Raw genomic sequence first — 15,102 nt, forward strand, 5'->3', positions numbered from 1 at the left:
AAGACAAAGAAAAAGTCCCCAAAGCAGACACACACACACACACACACACACACACACACACACACACACACACACAAGCCTTTTCTATAAAGCAAAGCCCATCAGAATGACAGCACATTTCTCATCAGTACCAAGGGAGGCAGAGGTAAGTGGCACAACATTTTTAAGTTCCTAAAGAAAACAACCCTGAATTGCATATCCAGTGAAAATATCCTTCAGGAATGAAGGAGAAATCAAGAAATTCTCCGATAAAGAAAAACTAAGAATATTTGTTGTCAGCAGATTAACTCTAAAAGAACGGCTCAGGAAAGTTCTTGAAACAGAAACAATAAAAGGAATGTCAGAAGATTAGGAAGAAAGAACAAACGATAGAAAGAACAAAAACATAGACTAAAGCTACCATAAATCCCAGTCACAAGGAAATAAATTCTGCCAACAACTTCAGTAAGCTTGGAAATGGATCCCTCCTTAAGCCTTTGAGGACAATCTATCATTGCAGCCATGAAATTCCTAAGCAGAGGATCCAGTTAAGCTATGTCCAGACTCCTACCGGCAGAAACCGTGAAACAGTAAATGTCCTCAGACCCCTGACCTACAGAAATTATGAGATAATAAATGTATGTTACATAAAGCCATTCCAAAAAAGCCTAAAACAAGATTGAGAAATGTTGGTAACTGTAGAATCTGGTCTCGGAGTTTACTGCAGCTAACTATATATATATTTTTTAACTTTTCTTTAAGTTTGAAAACTTCTATCATTGCCAGGGTGGGGGAAACCCATTGTGGTCAAGAGATAAAAAAAGTCTGTTATAATAATCTAATGGACTGGTGATGAAAACCCAAAGAAAATCTGTGACAGTAGGACTCGATACTTAGTAACTAGCTATATGTTCTAGTTCTAATGTTTTTGTTCAATTTTTTTTCTCCCCCTCGGGTGATCCACCAGCCCTGGCCTCCCAAAGTGCTGGGATTGCAGACGTGAGCCACCACGCCCAACTATTCTAATTTTAACAAATGTGCTATATGTGCAAAATGAAAAAGGAAGAATCTAGGAGGATTCTTAAATTGGTAACTGATCAAATATGCTCCATTCAATGAATGAGGAAACAGAAAAGGTCAGTTTATGAATCTGAGGTGTCTATGAAATATTTTGGAAAAGACGCCTAGGAGTACAAAGATACTTGAGTCTGATATTGCAGAGAAGTCTGGTTTAAATATATAGATTTGTAAGTTGTGATTGGTTGATATGCTCCCACCCCCAAATTCCTATGTTGACATCCTAATTCTCAATAGCTTTGAATATGATGGCATTTGAAATTGGGTATTTCAAGAGGTAATTAAGTTAAAATTAGGTTATTAGGGTTGGCCCTAATCCAATAAGACTGGTGTCCTTATAAAACGAGGAGATTAAGACACAGAAGGAAGACCATGTGAAGACACAGGAAGATGGACATCTGCAAGCCAAGGGGAGAGGCCTCAGAAGAAATCAACCTACTGACACCTTGATCTTTAACTTGTATTTTCGAGAATTGTGAGAAAATTAATTTCTGTTGTTTAAGCCACCTAATCCATAGTGTTATGATAGCTCTAGTATACTAATATGGAAGTTATTATTATAGATATAACACATAAAAACAGGAGATGAAGATATAATGCTGACATAGCATATAGGGTCCTCTGGAGAATATGAACATTCAGCAGTTATTATTATAGATATAACACATAAAAATACGAGCAGAAGATATAATGCTGGTATAGCTTATAGAGTTCTCTGGAGAACTTGAACATTTTAATATTTGAGGCTGGGCATGGTGGCTCACACACCTGTAATCCCAACACTTTGGGAGGCTGATGCAAGAGGATCACCTGAGGTCAGGAGTTCGAGATCAGCCTGGTCAACATGGCAAAATCCCGTCTCTACTACAAATGTAAAAATTAGCCAGGCATGGTGGCAGGCACCTGTAATCCCAGCTACTTGGGAGGCTGAGGCACAAGAACTGCTTGAACCTGGAAGGCAGAGGTTGCAGTGAGCTGAGGTTGCACCACTGCACTCCAGCCTGGGTGACAGAGTAAGACTGTCTCAAAAAAAAAAAACAAAAAAACAAAAAACAAAATTTCAGTATGAGCAGTTTTTGAGATGCTTACTACTGAAAAGGCAGTAAGACATACGGTTGAAGGCAAATTAAAATCACAATTGTTTAATACTACACACCTATCAGAAATGCTCAAATGAATGACTAACAGGTAGTAGTACCGATGTGGAAAAATGGTTGACATTGGCATGAAGACAGTCATTAAAGCAAGAATATGGATAAAATTGTATAGGAAGAGAATGAGGAGAAAACAGCTGAAGACTGCTCCTAGCGGAATTTCAATTAATTGGGAAAGAGAATGATAAGCCTACAAAGAAGACTAAGAAGGGAAGCATGGGGTGTAGGACAGTTAAAGGAAAGAAAACAGAGTGGGAGAAGAAAGAAGCAGGGAGACGTATAGAAAAAGAGGGTACAATCCGAATAGAATACCAAATGCAGGGATACTTTGGAGATAGTCCAAGTTTGGTTCTAGACCACCAACACTAAAGCAAATATCACAACAAAACGAGTCACACAAATCTTTTGTTTTCCCAGCACATATAAAAGTTTTGTTTACATTATACTGTAGCCTATTAAATTATGCATTAGCATTATTTCTAAAAATGTACATACCTTATTTTAAAAACATCTTATTGCTAAAAAATGCTAACTGAGATGCCTAATCTGAGCCTTTGGTGAGTTGTAATTTTTTGCTGGTGGAAGGTCTTATCTCAGTGTTCATGGCTGATGACTGATCGGGTTAGTGGCTGCTGAAGGTTGGGGTGGCTGTGGCCATTTCTTAAAATAGGACAACGATGAAGTTTGCCACACTGATTGACTCTTCCTTTCACAAAAAGATTTCTCGGTGGCATGAGATGCTGTTTGATAGCATTTTACGGACAGCAGAACTTCTTTCAAAATTAGTCACTCCTCTCAAACCCTGACACTGCCTTACCAACAAAGTTTATGTAATATTATAAATCTTTTGTTGTTATTTCAACCGTGTTCAAAGCATCTTCAATGGGAGTAGATTCCGTCTCAAGAAACCACTTTTTTTGCTCATCCATGGGAAGCAACTCCTCATCTGTTCAAGTTTTATCATGAGATTGCAGTGATTCAGTCACATCTTCAGACTCCACTTCTAATTCGAGTTAGATACTTCTACCACATTTGTAGTTACTTGAACCCCTCAGAGTCATCCATAAGGGTTAGAACCAACCTCTTGCACACTCCTGTTAATGTTGTTATTTTGACCTCCTTCCATAAATCACGCATGTTCTTAATGGCATCTAGAATGGTGAATACTTTCCAGAAGGTTTCAATGTATTTTGGCCCAGATCCATCAGAGGACTTATGACCGCTATAGCCTTACAAAGTGTATTTCTTAAATAATAAGACTTCAGTTGAGATGGCTTCTTGGTCCCGGGACTGCAGAACAGATGTTGCATCAACAGACATGAAAACATTAAATTCCTTGTACATCACCATCACAGCTCTTGAGTGAAGAGATGGTGAGCAGTAATATTTTGAAAGGAATCTTTTTTTTTTTTTCCTGAGCAGTAGGTCTCAACAGTGGGCTTTAACTGTTCAGTAAACCATGCTATAAACAGGTGTAGTGTCATCCAGGCTTTACTGTTCCATTTACAATGCACAGGCAGAGTAGATTTGGTATAATTCTCAAGGGCCCTAGGATTACTGGAATGATAAATGAGTGTTGGTTTTAACTCAGGGTCACCAGCTGCACTAGTCCTTATCAAGAGAGTCAACCTATCCTTTTGAAGCTTTGGAGTCAGGCATCGACTTCTCCTCTCTACCTATGAGAGTCCTAGAAGGCATCTTCTTCCAATAGAAGACTGTTCTGACTACATTGAAAATTTGCTATTTGGCATAGCTGCCTTCAAGTATCTTAGCCAGATCTTCTGGATAACTTGTTGGGGCTTCTGCCTCAGTACTTGCTGCTTCCCCTTGCACTTTTATGTTATGGAGATGGCTTCTTTCCTTAAACCTCATGAACCAACCTCTGCTAGCTTCACACTTTTCTTGTGCAGCTTCCTCATCTCTCTCAGCCTTTGTAGAATTGAAAAGAGCGAGGGCTTTGTTGTGGATTAGGCTTTGGCTTAAGGAATGATATGGCTGGTTTGATCATTTAAGTAGACCACTAAAACTTTCTCTGTAACAGTAATAAGGCTGTTCTGCTTTCTCATAATTTGTGTGTTCACTAGAGCAACACTTACAATTTCCTTTAAAATTTTTTCCTGCACTTCGGGAGGCCGAGGCAGGTGGACCACGAGGACAGGAGATTAAGACCATCCTGGCCAACATGGTGAAACCCTGTCTCTAATAAAAAAATACAAAAATTAGGTGGGTGTGGTAGCATGCGCCTATAATCCCAGCTACTTGGGACGCTGATGCAGGAGAATAGCTTGAACCCAGGAGGCAGAGACTGCACTGAGCTGAGATCACACCACTGCACTCCGGCCTGGCAACAGAGCAAGACTCCATCTCAAAAAAAAAAAAAAATTTTCCTTTCCATTCACAACTTGGCTAACTGGCGCCAGAGCCTAGTGGCTGGCCTATCTTGGCTTCCGACATGCCTTCCTCATGAAACTTAATCATTTCTAGCTTTTAATTTAAAGTTATCGATGTGCAATTCTTCTTTTCACTTAAAAACTTAGAAACAATTGGAGGGTTATTAATTGGCCTAATTTCAATATTATGGTGTTTTAAGGAAAAGGGCGGGCCAAGGAGAGGGAGAGAGATGGGGGAACAACTGGTCAGTGGAGCAGTCAGAATACACACAACATTTACTAATTAAATTTACTATCTTATACAGGTGCAGCTTGTGGTTCCTCAAAACAATTAAAATAGTAAGATCAAAAACCATGATCACAGATTCCCTCTAACAGATGTAATAATAACTTAAAAGTCTGAAATATTGAGAGATTACCAAAACGTGACACAAGTTCACTACAAACTGAATTTGTTAAACATACGGTATCTGCAAAGTGCAATAGTGAGGTGCAATAAAATGAGGTGTGCCTGTATAGAAATATGTTGCATAGAGAAACTTAAGCTTTCATAATAAAAAAAAAAAGATGTACTAGTTGAGTATCACAATTATAAATTTTTATGCTGTCTTCTATTCCCTAACTGAAGACAAAAATATAGTTGGCACCAGTTGGACAAGACACAAGAAACCATATAAACCATGTGGCCCTTTTGTGTAAGTATCTAAAATAAATTAACTTTATAGCTTCTCTCTTCCACTAGGTAAATCTCATTCATTCAGAAACAATTTACTGGCAAGCCTGTAAGCCAAGGGAGGAGGATCCCTTGAGTCCAGGAGTGCAAGACCAGCCTGGGTAACAGGGTAAAGCCCCATCTTTACAAAAAAATAAGAAAATTAACCACTAACCAGGCATGGTGGTGCACACTTGCAGTCCTAGCTACTCAGGAGGCTGAGGTGGGAGGATCACTTGAACCCAGGAGATCGGGGCTACAGTGAGCCATGCTTGTGACACTGCACTCCAGCCTGAGCAACACGATGAGACCCTGTCTTAAAAAAAAAAAAAAAAAAAACCTCTTCTAGGGGGTCAGACAAGATGGCAGAATAGGAACAGCTCCAGCCTCCAGCTCCCACCGTCAGCGAGAGAGAAGACAGGTGATTTCTGCATTTTCAACTGAGGTACCAGGTTCATCTCAGTGGGGCATGTCAGACAGTCGGTGCTGCTCAGCGGGTGCAGCCCGACCAGAGAGAGCTGAAGCAGGGTGAGCCATACCCTCACCTGGGAAGTGCAAGGGGGAAGGGAATTCCTTTTCCTAGCCAAGGGAAACTGAGACACACGACACCTGGAAAATCGGGTAACTCCCACCTTAATACTGTGCTTTACCAAGGGTCTTAGCAAACAGCACACTAGGAGATTAGATCCCACACCTGGCCCGGAGGGTCCCACGCCCACGGAGCCTCCCTCATTGTCAGCACAGCAGTATGAGATCTAACTGCAAGGCGGCAGCGAGGCCGGGGGAGGGGCGCCCGCCATTGCTGAGGCTTAAGTAGGTAAACAAACCTGCGGGAAGCTCGAATTGGGTGGAGCCCACCCCAGCTCAAGGAGGCCTGCCTGTCTCTGTAGACTCAACCTCTGGGGACAGGGCATAGCTAAACAAAAGGCAGCAGAAACCTCTGCAGATGTAAACGACCCTGTCTGACAGCTTTGAAGAGAACAGTGGTTCTCCCAGCACAGAGGTTGAGATCTGAGAACGGACAGATTGCCTGCTCAAGTGGGTCCCTGACCCCTGAGTAGCCTAACTGGGAGACACCACCCACTAGGTGCAGACCGACACCTCACACCTCACATGGCTGAGTACACCCCTGAGACGAAGCTTCCAGAGCAAGAATCAGACAGCAACACTTGCTGTTTAGCAATATTTTATCTTCTGCAGCCTCCGCTGCTGATACCCAGGCAAACAGGGTCTGGAGTGGACCTCAAGCAAACTCCCACAGATGTGCAGCTGCGGGTCCTGACTGTTAGAAGGAAAACTAACGAACGGAAAGGACACCCACACCAAAATCCCACCAGTACGTCACCAACATCAAAGACCAAAGGCAGACAAAACCACAAAGATGGGGAAAAAGCAGTGCAGAAAAGCTGGAAATTCAAAAAATCAGAGCGCATCTCCCCCTGCAAAGGAACGCTGCTCATTGCCAGCCACGGAACAAAGCTGGACGGAGAATGACTTTGACGAGTTGAGAGAAGAAGGCTTCAGTTGATCAAACTTCTCAGAGCTAAAGGAGGAACTACGTAACCAGCGCAAAGAAACTAAACGCCTTGAAAAAAGAATGAATGAATGGATAACTAGAATAATCAATGCAGAGAACACCTTAAAGAACTGATAGAGATAAAAACCATGACACGAGAAATACGTGACAAATGCACAAGCTTCAGTAACTGACTCGATCAACTGGAAGAAAGAGTATCAGCGATTGAAGGTCAAATGAATGAAATGAAGCGAGAAGAGAAGTGTAGAGAAAAAAGAGTAAAAAGAAATGAACAAAGCCTCCAAGAAATATGGGATAATGTGAAAAGACCGAATCTACATCTGATTGGTGTGTGTGAAAGTGACGGGGAAAATGGAACCAAGTTGGAAAACACTCTGCAGGATATCATCCAGGAGAACTTCCCCAACCTACTAGGGCAGGCCAACATTCAAATTCAGGAAATACAGAGAACGCCACAAAGATACTCCTCGAGAAGAGCAACTCCAAGACACATAATTGTCAGATTCACCAAAGTTGAAATGAGGGAAAAAATGTTAAGGGCAGCCAGAGAGAAAGGTTGGGTTACCCACAAAGGGAAGCCCAACAAACTAACAGCAGATCTCTCAGCAGAAACTCTCCAAGCCAGAAGAGAGTGCGGGCAAATATTCAACATTCTTAAAAGAATTTTAAACCCAGAATTTCATATCCAGCCAAACTAAGCTTCATAAGTGAAGGAGAAATAAAATCCTTTACAGACAAACAAATGCTTAGAGATTTTGTCACCATCAGGCCTGCCCTACAAGAGATCCTGAAGGAAGCACTAAACATGGAAAGGAACAACAGGTACCAGTCATTGCAAAAACATGCCAAAATGTAAAGACCATCAATGCTAGGAAGGAACTGCATCAACTAACGAGCAAAATAACCAGCTAACATCATAATGACAGGATCAAGTTCCCACATAACAATGTTAACCTTAAATGTAAAGGGACTAAATGGTCCAATTAAAAGACACAGACTGGCAAATTGGATAAAGAGTCAAGACCCATCAGTTTGCTGTATTCAGGAGACCCATCCTACATGCAGAGACACACAGACTCAAAATAAAGGGATGGAGGAAGATCTACCAAGCAAATGGAAAACAAACAAAAGTAGGGGTTGCAATCCTAGTCTCTGATAAAACAGACTTTAAACCAGCAAAGATCAAAAGAGACAAAGAAGGCCATTACATAATGGTAAAAGGATCAATTCATCAGAAAGAGCTAACTATCCTAAATATATATGCACCCAATACAGGAGCACCCAGATTCATAAAGCAAGTCCTTAGAGACTTACAAAGAGACTTAGACTCCCATACAATAATAATGGGAGACTTCAACACCCCACTGTCAACATAGACGGATCAACGAGACAGAAAGTTAACAAGGATATCCAGGAATTGAACTCAACTCCACCAAGAGGACCTAATAGACATCTACAGAACTCTCCACCCCAAATCAACAGAATATACATTCTTCTCAGCACCACATCGCACTTACTCCAAAATTGACCATAATTGGAAGTAAAACACTCCTCAGCAAATGTGAAAGAACAGAAATTAAAACAAACTGTCTCTCAGACCACAGTGCAATCAAACTAGAACTCAGGACTAAGAAACTCAATCAAAACCACTCAACTACATGGAAACTGAACAGCCTGCTCCTGAATGACTACTGGGTACATAACGAAATGAAGGCAGAAATAAAGATGTTCTTTGAAACCAATGAGAACAAAGACACAATATAGCAGAATCTCTGGGACACATTTAAAGCAGTGTGTACAGGGAAATTTATAGCACTGAATGCTCACAAGAGAAAGCAGGAAAGATCTAAAATTGACACCCTAACATCACAATTAAAAGAACTAGAGAAGCAAGAGCAAACACATTCAAAAGCTAGCAGAAGGCAAGAAATAACTAAGATCAGAGCAAAACTGAAGGAGATTGAGACACAAAAAACCCTCCAAAAAATCAGTGAATCCAGGAACTGGTTTTTGGAAAAGTTCAACGAAATTGATAGACCACTAGCAAGACTAATAAAGAAGAAAAGAGAGAAGAATCAAATAGAGGCAATAAAAAATGATAAAGGGGATATCACCACCAACCCCACAGAAATACAAACTACCGTCAGAGAATACTGTAAACACCTCTACGCAAATAAACTAGAAAACCTAGAAGAAATGGATAATTTCCTGAATGCTTACATTCTCCCAAGACTAAACCAGGAAGAAATTGATTCTCTCAGTAGACCAATAACAGGCTCTGAAATTGAGGCAATAGTTAATAGCCTACCAACCAGAAAAAGTCCAGGACCAGACCGATTCACAGTCAAATTCTACCAGAGGTACAAGGAGGAGCTGGTACCATTCCTTCTGAAACTATTCCAATCAATAGAAAAAGAGGGAATCCTCCCTAACTCATTTTATGAGGCCAACATCATCCTGATACCAAAGCCTGGCAGAGACACAACAAAAAAAGAGAATTTTAGACCAATATCCCTGATGAACATCGATGCAAAAATCCTCAATAAAATACTGGCAAACCGGATTCAACAACACATCAAAAAGCTTATCCACCATGATCAAGTGGGCTTCATCCCTGGGATGCAAGGCTGGTTCAACATACGCAAATCAATAAACGTAATCCAGCATATAAACAGAACCAAAGACAAAAACCAGATGATTATCTCAACAGATGCAGAAAAGGCCTTTGACAAAATTCAACAGCCCTTCATGCTAAAAACTCTCAATAAATTCGGTATTGATGGAACGTATCTCAAAATAATAAGAGCTATTTATGAAAACCCACAGCCAATATCATACTGAATGGAGAAAAACTGGAAGCATTCCCTTTGAAAACTGGCACAAGACAGGGATGCCCTCTCTCACCACTCCTATTCAACATAGTGTTGGACGTTCTGGCTAGGGCAATCAGGCAAGAGAAAGAAATCAGGGGTATTCAGTTAGGAAAAGAAGAAGTCAAATTGTCCCTGTTTGCAGATGACATGATTGTATATTTAGAAAACCCCACTGTCTCAGCCCAAAATCTCCTTAAGCTGATAAGCAACTTCAGCAAAGTCTCAGGATACAAAATCAATGTGCAAAAATCACAAGCATTCTTAAACACCAGTAACAGACAAACAGAGAGCCAAATCATGAATGAACTCCCATCCACAATAGCTTCAAAGAGAAGAAAATACCTAGGAATCCAACTGACAAGGGATGTAAAGGACCTCTTCAAGAACTGCAAACCACTGCTCAGTGAAATAAAAGAGGACACAAACAAATGGAAGAATATACCATGCTCATGGATAGGAAGAATCAATATTGTGAAAATGGCCATATTGCCCAAGGTAATTTATAGATTCAATGCCATCCCCATTAAGCTACCAATGACTTTCTTCACAGAATTGGAAAAAACTGCTTTAAAGTTCATATGGAACCAAAAAAGACCCCACATGGCCAGGACAATCCTAAGCCAAAAGAACAAAGCTGGAGGCATCACACTACCTGACTTCAAACTATACCACAAGGCTACAGTAACCAAAACAGCATGGTACTGGTACCAAAACAGAGATATAGACCAATGGAACAGAACAGAGTCCTCAGAAATAATACCACACATCTACAGCCATCTGATCTTTGACAAACCTGACAAAAACAAGAAACAGGGGAAAGGATTCCCTATTTAATAAACGGTGCTGGGAAAATTGGCTAGCCATAAGTAGAAAGCTGAAACTGGATCCTTTCCTTACTCCTTATACAAAAATTTATTCAAGATGAATTACAGACTTAAATGTTAGACCTAAAACCATAAAAATCCTAGAAGAAAACCTAGGTAATACCATTCAGGACATAGGCATGGGCAAGGGCTTCATGTCTAAAACACCAAAAGCAATGGCAACAAAAGCCAAAATTGACAAATGGGATCTAATTAAAACTAAAGAGCTTCTGCACAGCAAAAGAAACTACCATCAGAGTGAACAGGCAACCTACAGAATGGGAGAAAATTTTTGCAATCTACTCATCTGACAAAGGACTAATAGACAGAACCTACAAAGAACTCCAACAAATTTAAAAGAAAAAAACAACCCCATCAAAAAGTGGGCAAAGGATATGAACAGACACTTCTCAAAAGAAGACATTCATACAGCCAACAGACACATGAAAAAATGCTCATCATCACTCGCTATCAGAGAAATGCAAGTCGAAATCACAATGAGATAACATCTCACAGCAGTTAGAATGGTAATCATTTAAAAAATCAGGAACCAACAGGTGCTGGAAAGGATGTGGAGAAACAGGAACACTTTTACACTGTTGGTGGGACTGTAAACTAGTTCAGCCACAGTGGAAAACAGTGTGGCGATTCCTCAAGGATTTAGAACTAGAAATACCATTTGACCCAGTTATCCCATTACTGGGGATATACCCGAAGGATTATAAATCATGCTGCTATAAAGACACATGCACACGTATGTTTATTGCAGCACTATTCACAATAGCAAAGACTTGGAATCAGCCCAAATGTCCATCAGTGACAGACTGGATTAAGAAAATGTGGCACACATATATCATGGAATATTATGCAGCCATAAAAAAGGATGAGCTCGAGTCCTTTGTAAGTACATGGATGCAGCTGGAAACCATCATTCTCAGCAAACTATCACAAGAACAGAAAACCAAACATCACATGTTCTCTCTCATAGGTGAGAATTGAACAGTGAGATCACTTGGACACAGGAAGGGGAACATCACACACCAGGACCTATTGTGGGGATGGGGGAGGAGGGAGGGATAGTATTAGGAGATATACCTAATGTAAATGATGAGTTAACGGGTGCAGCACACCAACATGGCACATGTATACATATGTTACAAACCTGCACGTTGTGCACATGTACTCTAGAACTTAAAGTATAATAATAAAAAAAAAAAAAAAAAAAGAACAACACTCTCAGATTACTGGGAAGAAAAAAAACAATTTACCATTTCTAGTGAGCATAAGGCAGTCTAAGTGTCTATGAGGATAACATAATGGATATAATAACGCCTCCATAATCAAGCTTATTATAATCTAATGTAAGATATGTTTATCAATAACAACAAAAGCAGCACAAAATAATTTATAGAAAGAAAAAAAATAAGCGGCTTCTCAGTATCACTGAAATTTGGGCGATGTCAGAAAGGCCAAATGGATCTTGTAATTTTTCTTACAATTATTAAATTAATTTGTCATTAATAGGCTTACAAAAAATTCAAATTTAAAATAAGAATCTTACTTTCAGGTGTTTTTTTCTGCCATTGACTGAGTTCAGCGGTTAAACATTTTACCTGCATAATTAATAATGATAGCTACAAAAGAAGAAAACAAAGTCATATTCTGTGGACTATTCATAGCTATACATAGATGAAAATATAAACATTCTTAATACTTTAATACTCTGCAAGGGGTTGGCATTCCTAACTCTCATGCTGCTCGAGGCAATTTTAATTTTTAATCTGTTTCACTGATCCACTGATCTATTCCTAAAGCAATTCCATAATTCTGATTATTATAATGAATATCTTAGTCCTTTTTGTAGGCCAAGAGTAAAATCAATTCAGATTCCACACATATAGTAATATATCTGTGACTATTATACCTAACACAAAGTTAGCAGTTTGTTCTAATATTTTTTTTTTTTTTGAGACAGTCTTGCTCTTTCACCCAGGCTGGAGTGTAATGGCGCAATCTCAACTCACTGCAACCTCAGTCTCCTGGGTTCAACTGATTCTCGTGCCTCAGCCTCCTGAGTAGCTGGGATCATATGACCACACCACCAAGACCAGCTAATTTTTTTGCATTTTGGTAATGACGGGGTTTTGCCATGTAGGCCGGACTGGTCTTTCTTCTAATTTTAATAAGGTAGCAAAATAGCAACCAACAAGCAATTTACTCAGTTGTTAAATATATGTATAGCTGCTAAAAGACAAATAATAAAAAAAAACCTCTTATTTATAATAGCTTGTTCTAGTAAGTTTTTAGAATATTCTCCCAACTCTTAAAGCAAGAAGAGTGAGAAGTTTTCCAAATGATTAAGCATACAGGTATTAACAAAGCTATTAAACTTGAGAAAAATATAGACAGATATATTTCTTTTCCAAAATACAATGAATTCCACTTACCTTGTATTTTTTAGGAAGAAATAGAAGATTCATACCTGAGCATTTGAATCAGTGAGTGTTTCGGTTCCAGTAAGTGATAATTTATTCTGACACTTGATTTAAAAAGTAAAAAAAAGCAAGTCACACACGATAACTCACAGAAAATTCCCTTCCCCTCCTCTTTTGTACCAGGCCAATATAACACTCTTCTAAACCACAAACATCTGATGGAGAAGAGTTTGTTGAAATTCTTCACTTTGTAAGTAGGACGATTAAGGCAGCCAAACAAGTCCCAAGGTGAATACATCACAAGTAAAAAGAGACACTAGAATGAAGAGAAAAAAAAAAAAAAACCCAAAAACTAATAGCTAGAATGAATTATAAGTCAGATAACTGGAAGTGGGAGATTAAAAAATATGAGGGATAGCACTATAGAAAAATAACAAGTAAGAAAATAGTAAAGATCCTAAGAAATCCTAAGAAAATAAAGCCTTCAGGAGACATTGTTTCTGTGCCGTTAAAAAAGTACAAAACTGTTCATGATAATTATATGAGATAAAAATATGAGTAAATTCTATTTCTGCTCATTTGTAGTGCAGCATTTCTCTATACAAATTTTAAGTAATTTTAAAATCCAAATTTTTATACTGAAAAAATACCTGAAGCAAAAAATAAAAGGTGGGAGGATTATAAAAATTATCCTGAAAATATATTAATAATACAAAATACCAAGTATTTATATTAAAAATAATTGTAAGAAAAGAGAAAAACCTCACTAATTTGCCCAATTCTGAAACTTTACTGGGAAGAATAAGATGCTGAAAATATCTGTGCCCTATCTTTTGGCTTCCCTGGGCTACACTGGAAAAAGAATTGTCTTGGGCCACACACAAAATACATTACAGTAACTGATGAGCAAAAAAAAAAAAAAGGAATCCATAATGCTTTCAGAAAGTTTGTGTCGGGCTGCATTCGCAGCCATCCTGGGCCGCGCATTGGACAAGCTTGCTTTAAGTAGAACAAATTTTCACCAACATATTCTAGTGTACCAAAGGAAGTTCTATCTCACCAACTTCAAAAAGGTACACACATTTCAAACAACATTTTCTAAATTAATTTATGTTTTCACTCATAATTATGTGTTCTTCCCACTTCTATATTCTCTATTTGGGGAAATAATCCCATCAACCACCCAATGACCCAAACCAGGAACCTAAAACTAACCATATATCCCTTCCATTGCACATCAATTAACTTCTAATCCTACTTACTTATCTCTTGAATCCACTCTTCTATTTGCAATGACAATACTCAGGGCCTCGTTACTTTTTACCAGGACTATTACTTGAGCTTCCTAAATGCTTTCTATCTGTAGTCTTACTCTTCTGCATTTGATTTTCTTCAAAAACACCAGAGTAATTTTCCCAAACTGCATATCTGATCATGTCACTTCCATACTTAAAATCCTTTAGTGGCTCCCCATTAGTACACACTCAACAAAATCCTTTATGTTCTTGCCCCTGATTACTTCTCCATTCTTACCCTAGAAGTCCTTCTCCTAATGTACATTATACATAATATTCTATTTAGTGTTCTGTCAACTCTCTCAGCTTTTACACATTTTCTTCTTCATGCTTTGTATACTACTTCTACTTTTACAGGCTAACTACTAATTATTCTTTAGAAACGAAATCAGTAATTACTTTTTCTTTTTTTTTTTTGGGACAGAGTCTCACTCCACTGTCACCAGGCTAGAGTGCAGTGGCATTACCTTGGCTCACTGCAACGTCCGCCTCCCGGGTTCAAGCGATTCTCCTATCTCAGCCACCCGAGTAGCTGAGACTACAGGCATGCACCACCACGCCCAGCTAATTTGTGTATTTTTAGCAGAGACGGGGTTTCACCATGTTGGCCAGGATGGTCTCGATCTCTTTACCTCATGATCCCCCAGCCTTGGCCTCCCAAAGTGCTGGGATTACGGGTGTGAGCCACTGCACCTATCCCAGTAATTACCTCTTTTAAAAAGCTATCCTTGACCCCTTCATCTGGGTTTAGGACTTCTCCTAAGCATAGTCTTTGTACTTCTATAAT

General features: G+C 39.2%; 1 protein-coding gene across 7 annotated transcripts in view; it reads right to left on the bottom strand.

The window, feature by feature from the left end:
* CENPK (centromere protein K) overlaps window positions 1-15,102 on the bottom strand; it is a 97,499-nt gene that overhangs the window by 73,746 nt on the left and 8,651 nt on the right. For 6 of the 7 annotated variants that reach the window (XR_002522926.2, XM_017959589.3, XM_017959588.3 and 3 more), the window contains 2 exons: window positions 13,068-13,124; window positions 12,147-12,219 (listed from right to left, as the gene is read on the bottom strand). Coding sequence is in view for 6 of the 7 variants with exons in the window: in XM_017959589.3 (XP_017815078.1) it covers window positions 12,147-12,219; window positions 13,068-13,124 (130 nt within the window). In the remaining variant the exon portion in view is untranslated. Of the gene's footprint in view, window positions 1-12,146; window positions 12,220-13,032; window positions 13,125-15,102 lie in introns of those variants that run through there. The other variant, XM_009208509.4, reaches the window with a different exon arrangement.

The sequence above is a fragment of the Papio anubis genome, chromosome 5 (genome assembly GCF_008728515.1).
Source record: "Papio anubis isolate 15944 chromosome 5, Panubis1.0, whole genome shotgun sequence".
Taxonomy (NCBI): Eukaryota; Metazoa; Chordata; class Mammalia; order Primates; family Cercopithecidae; genus Papio; species Papio anubis.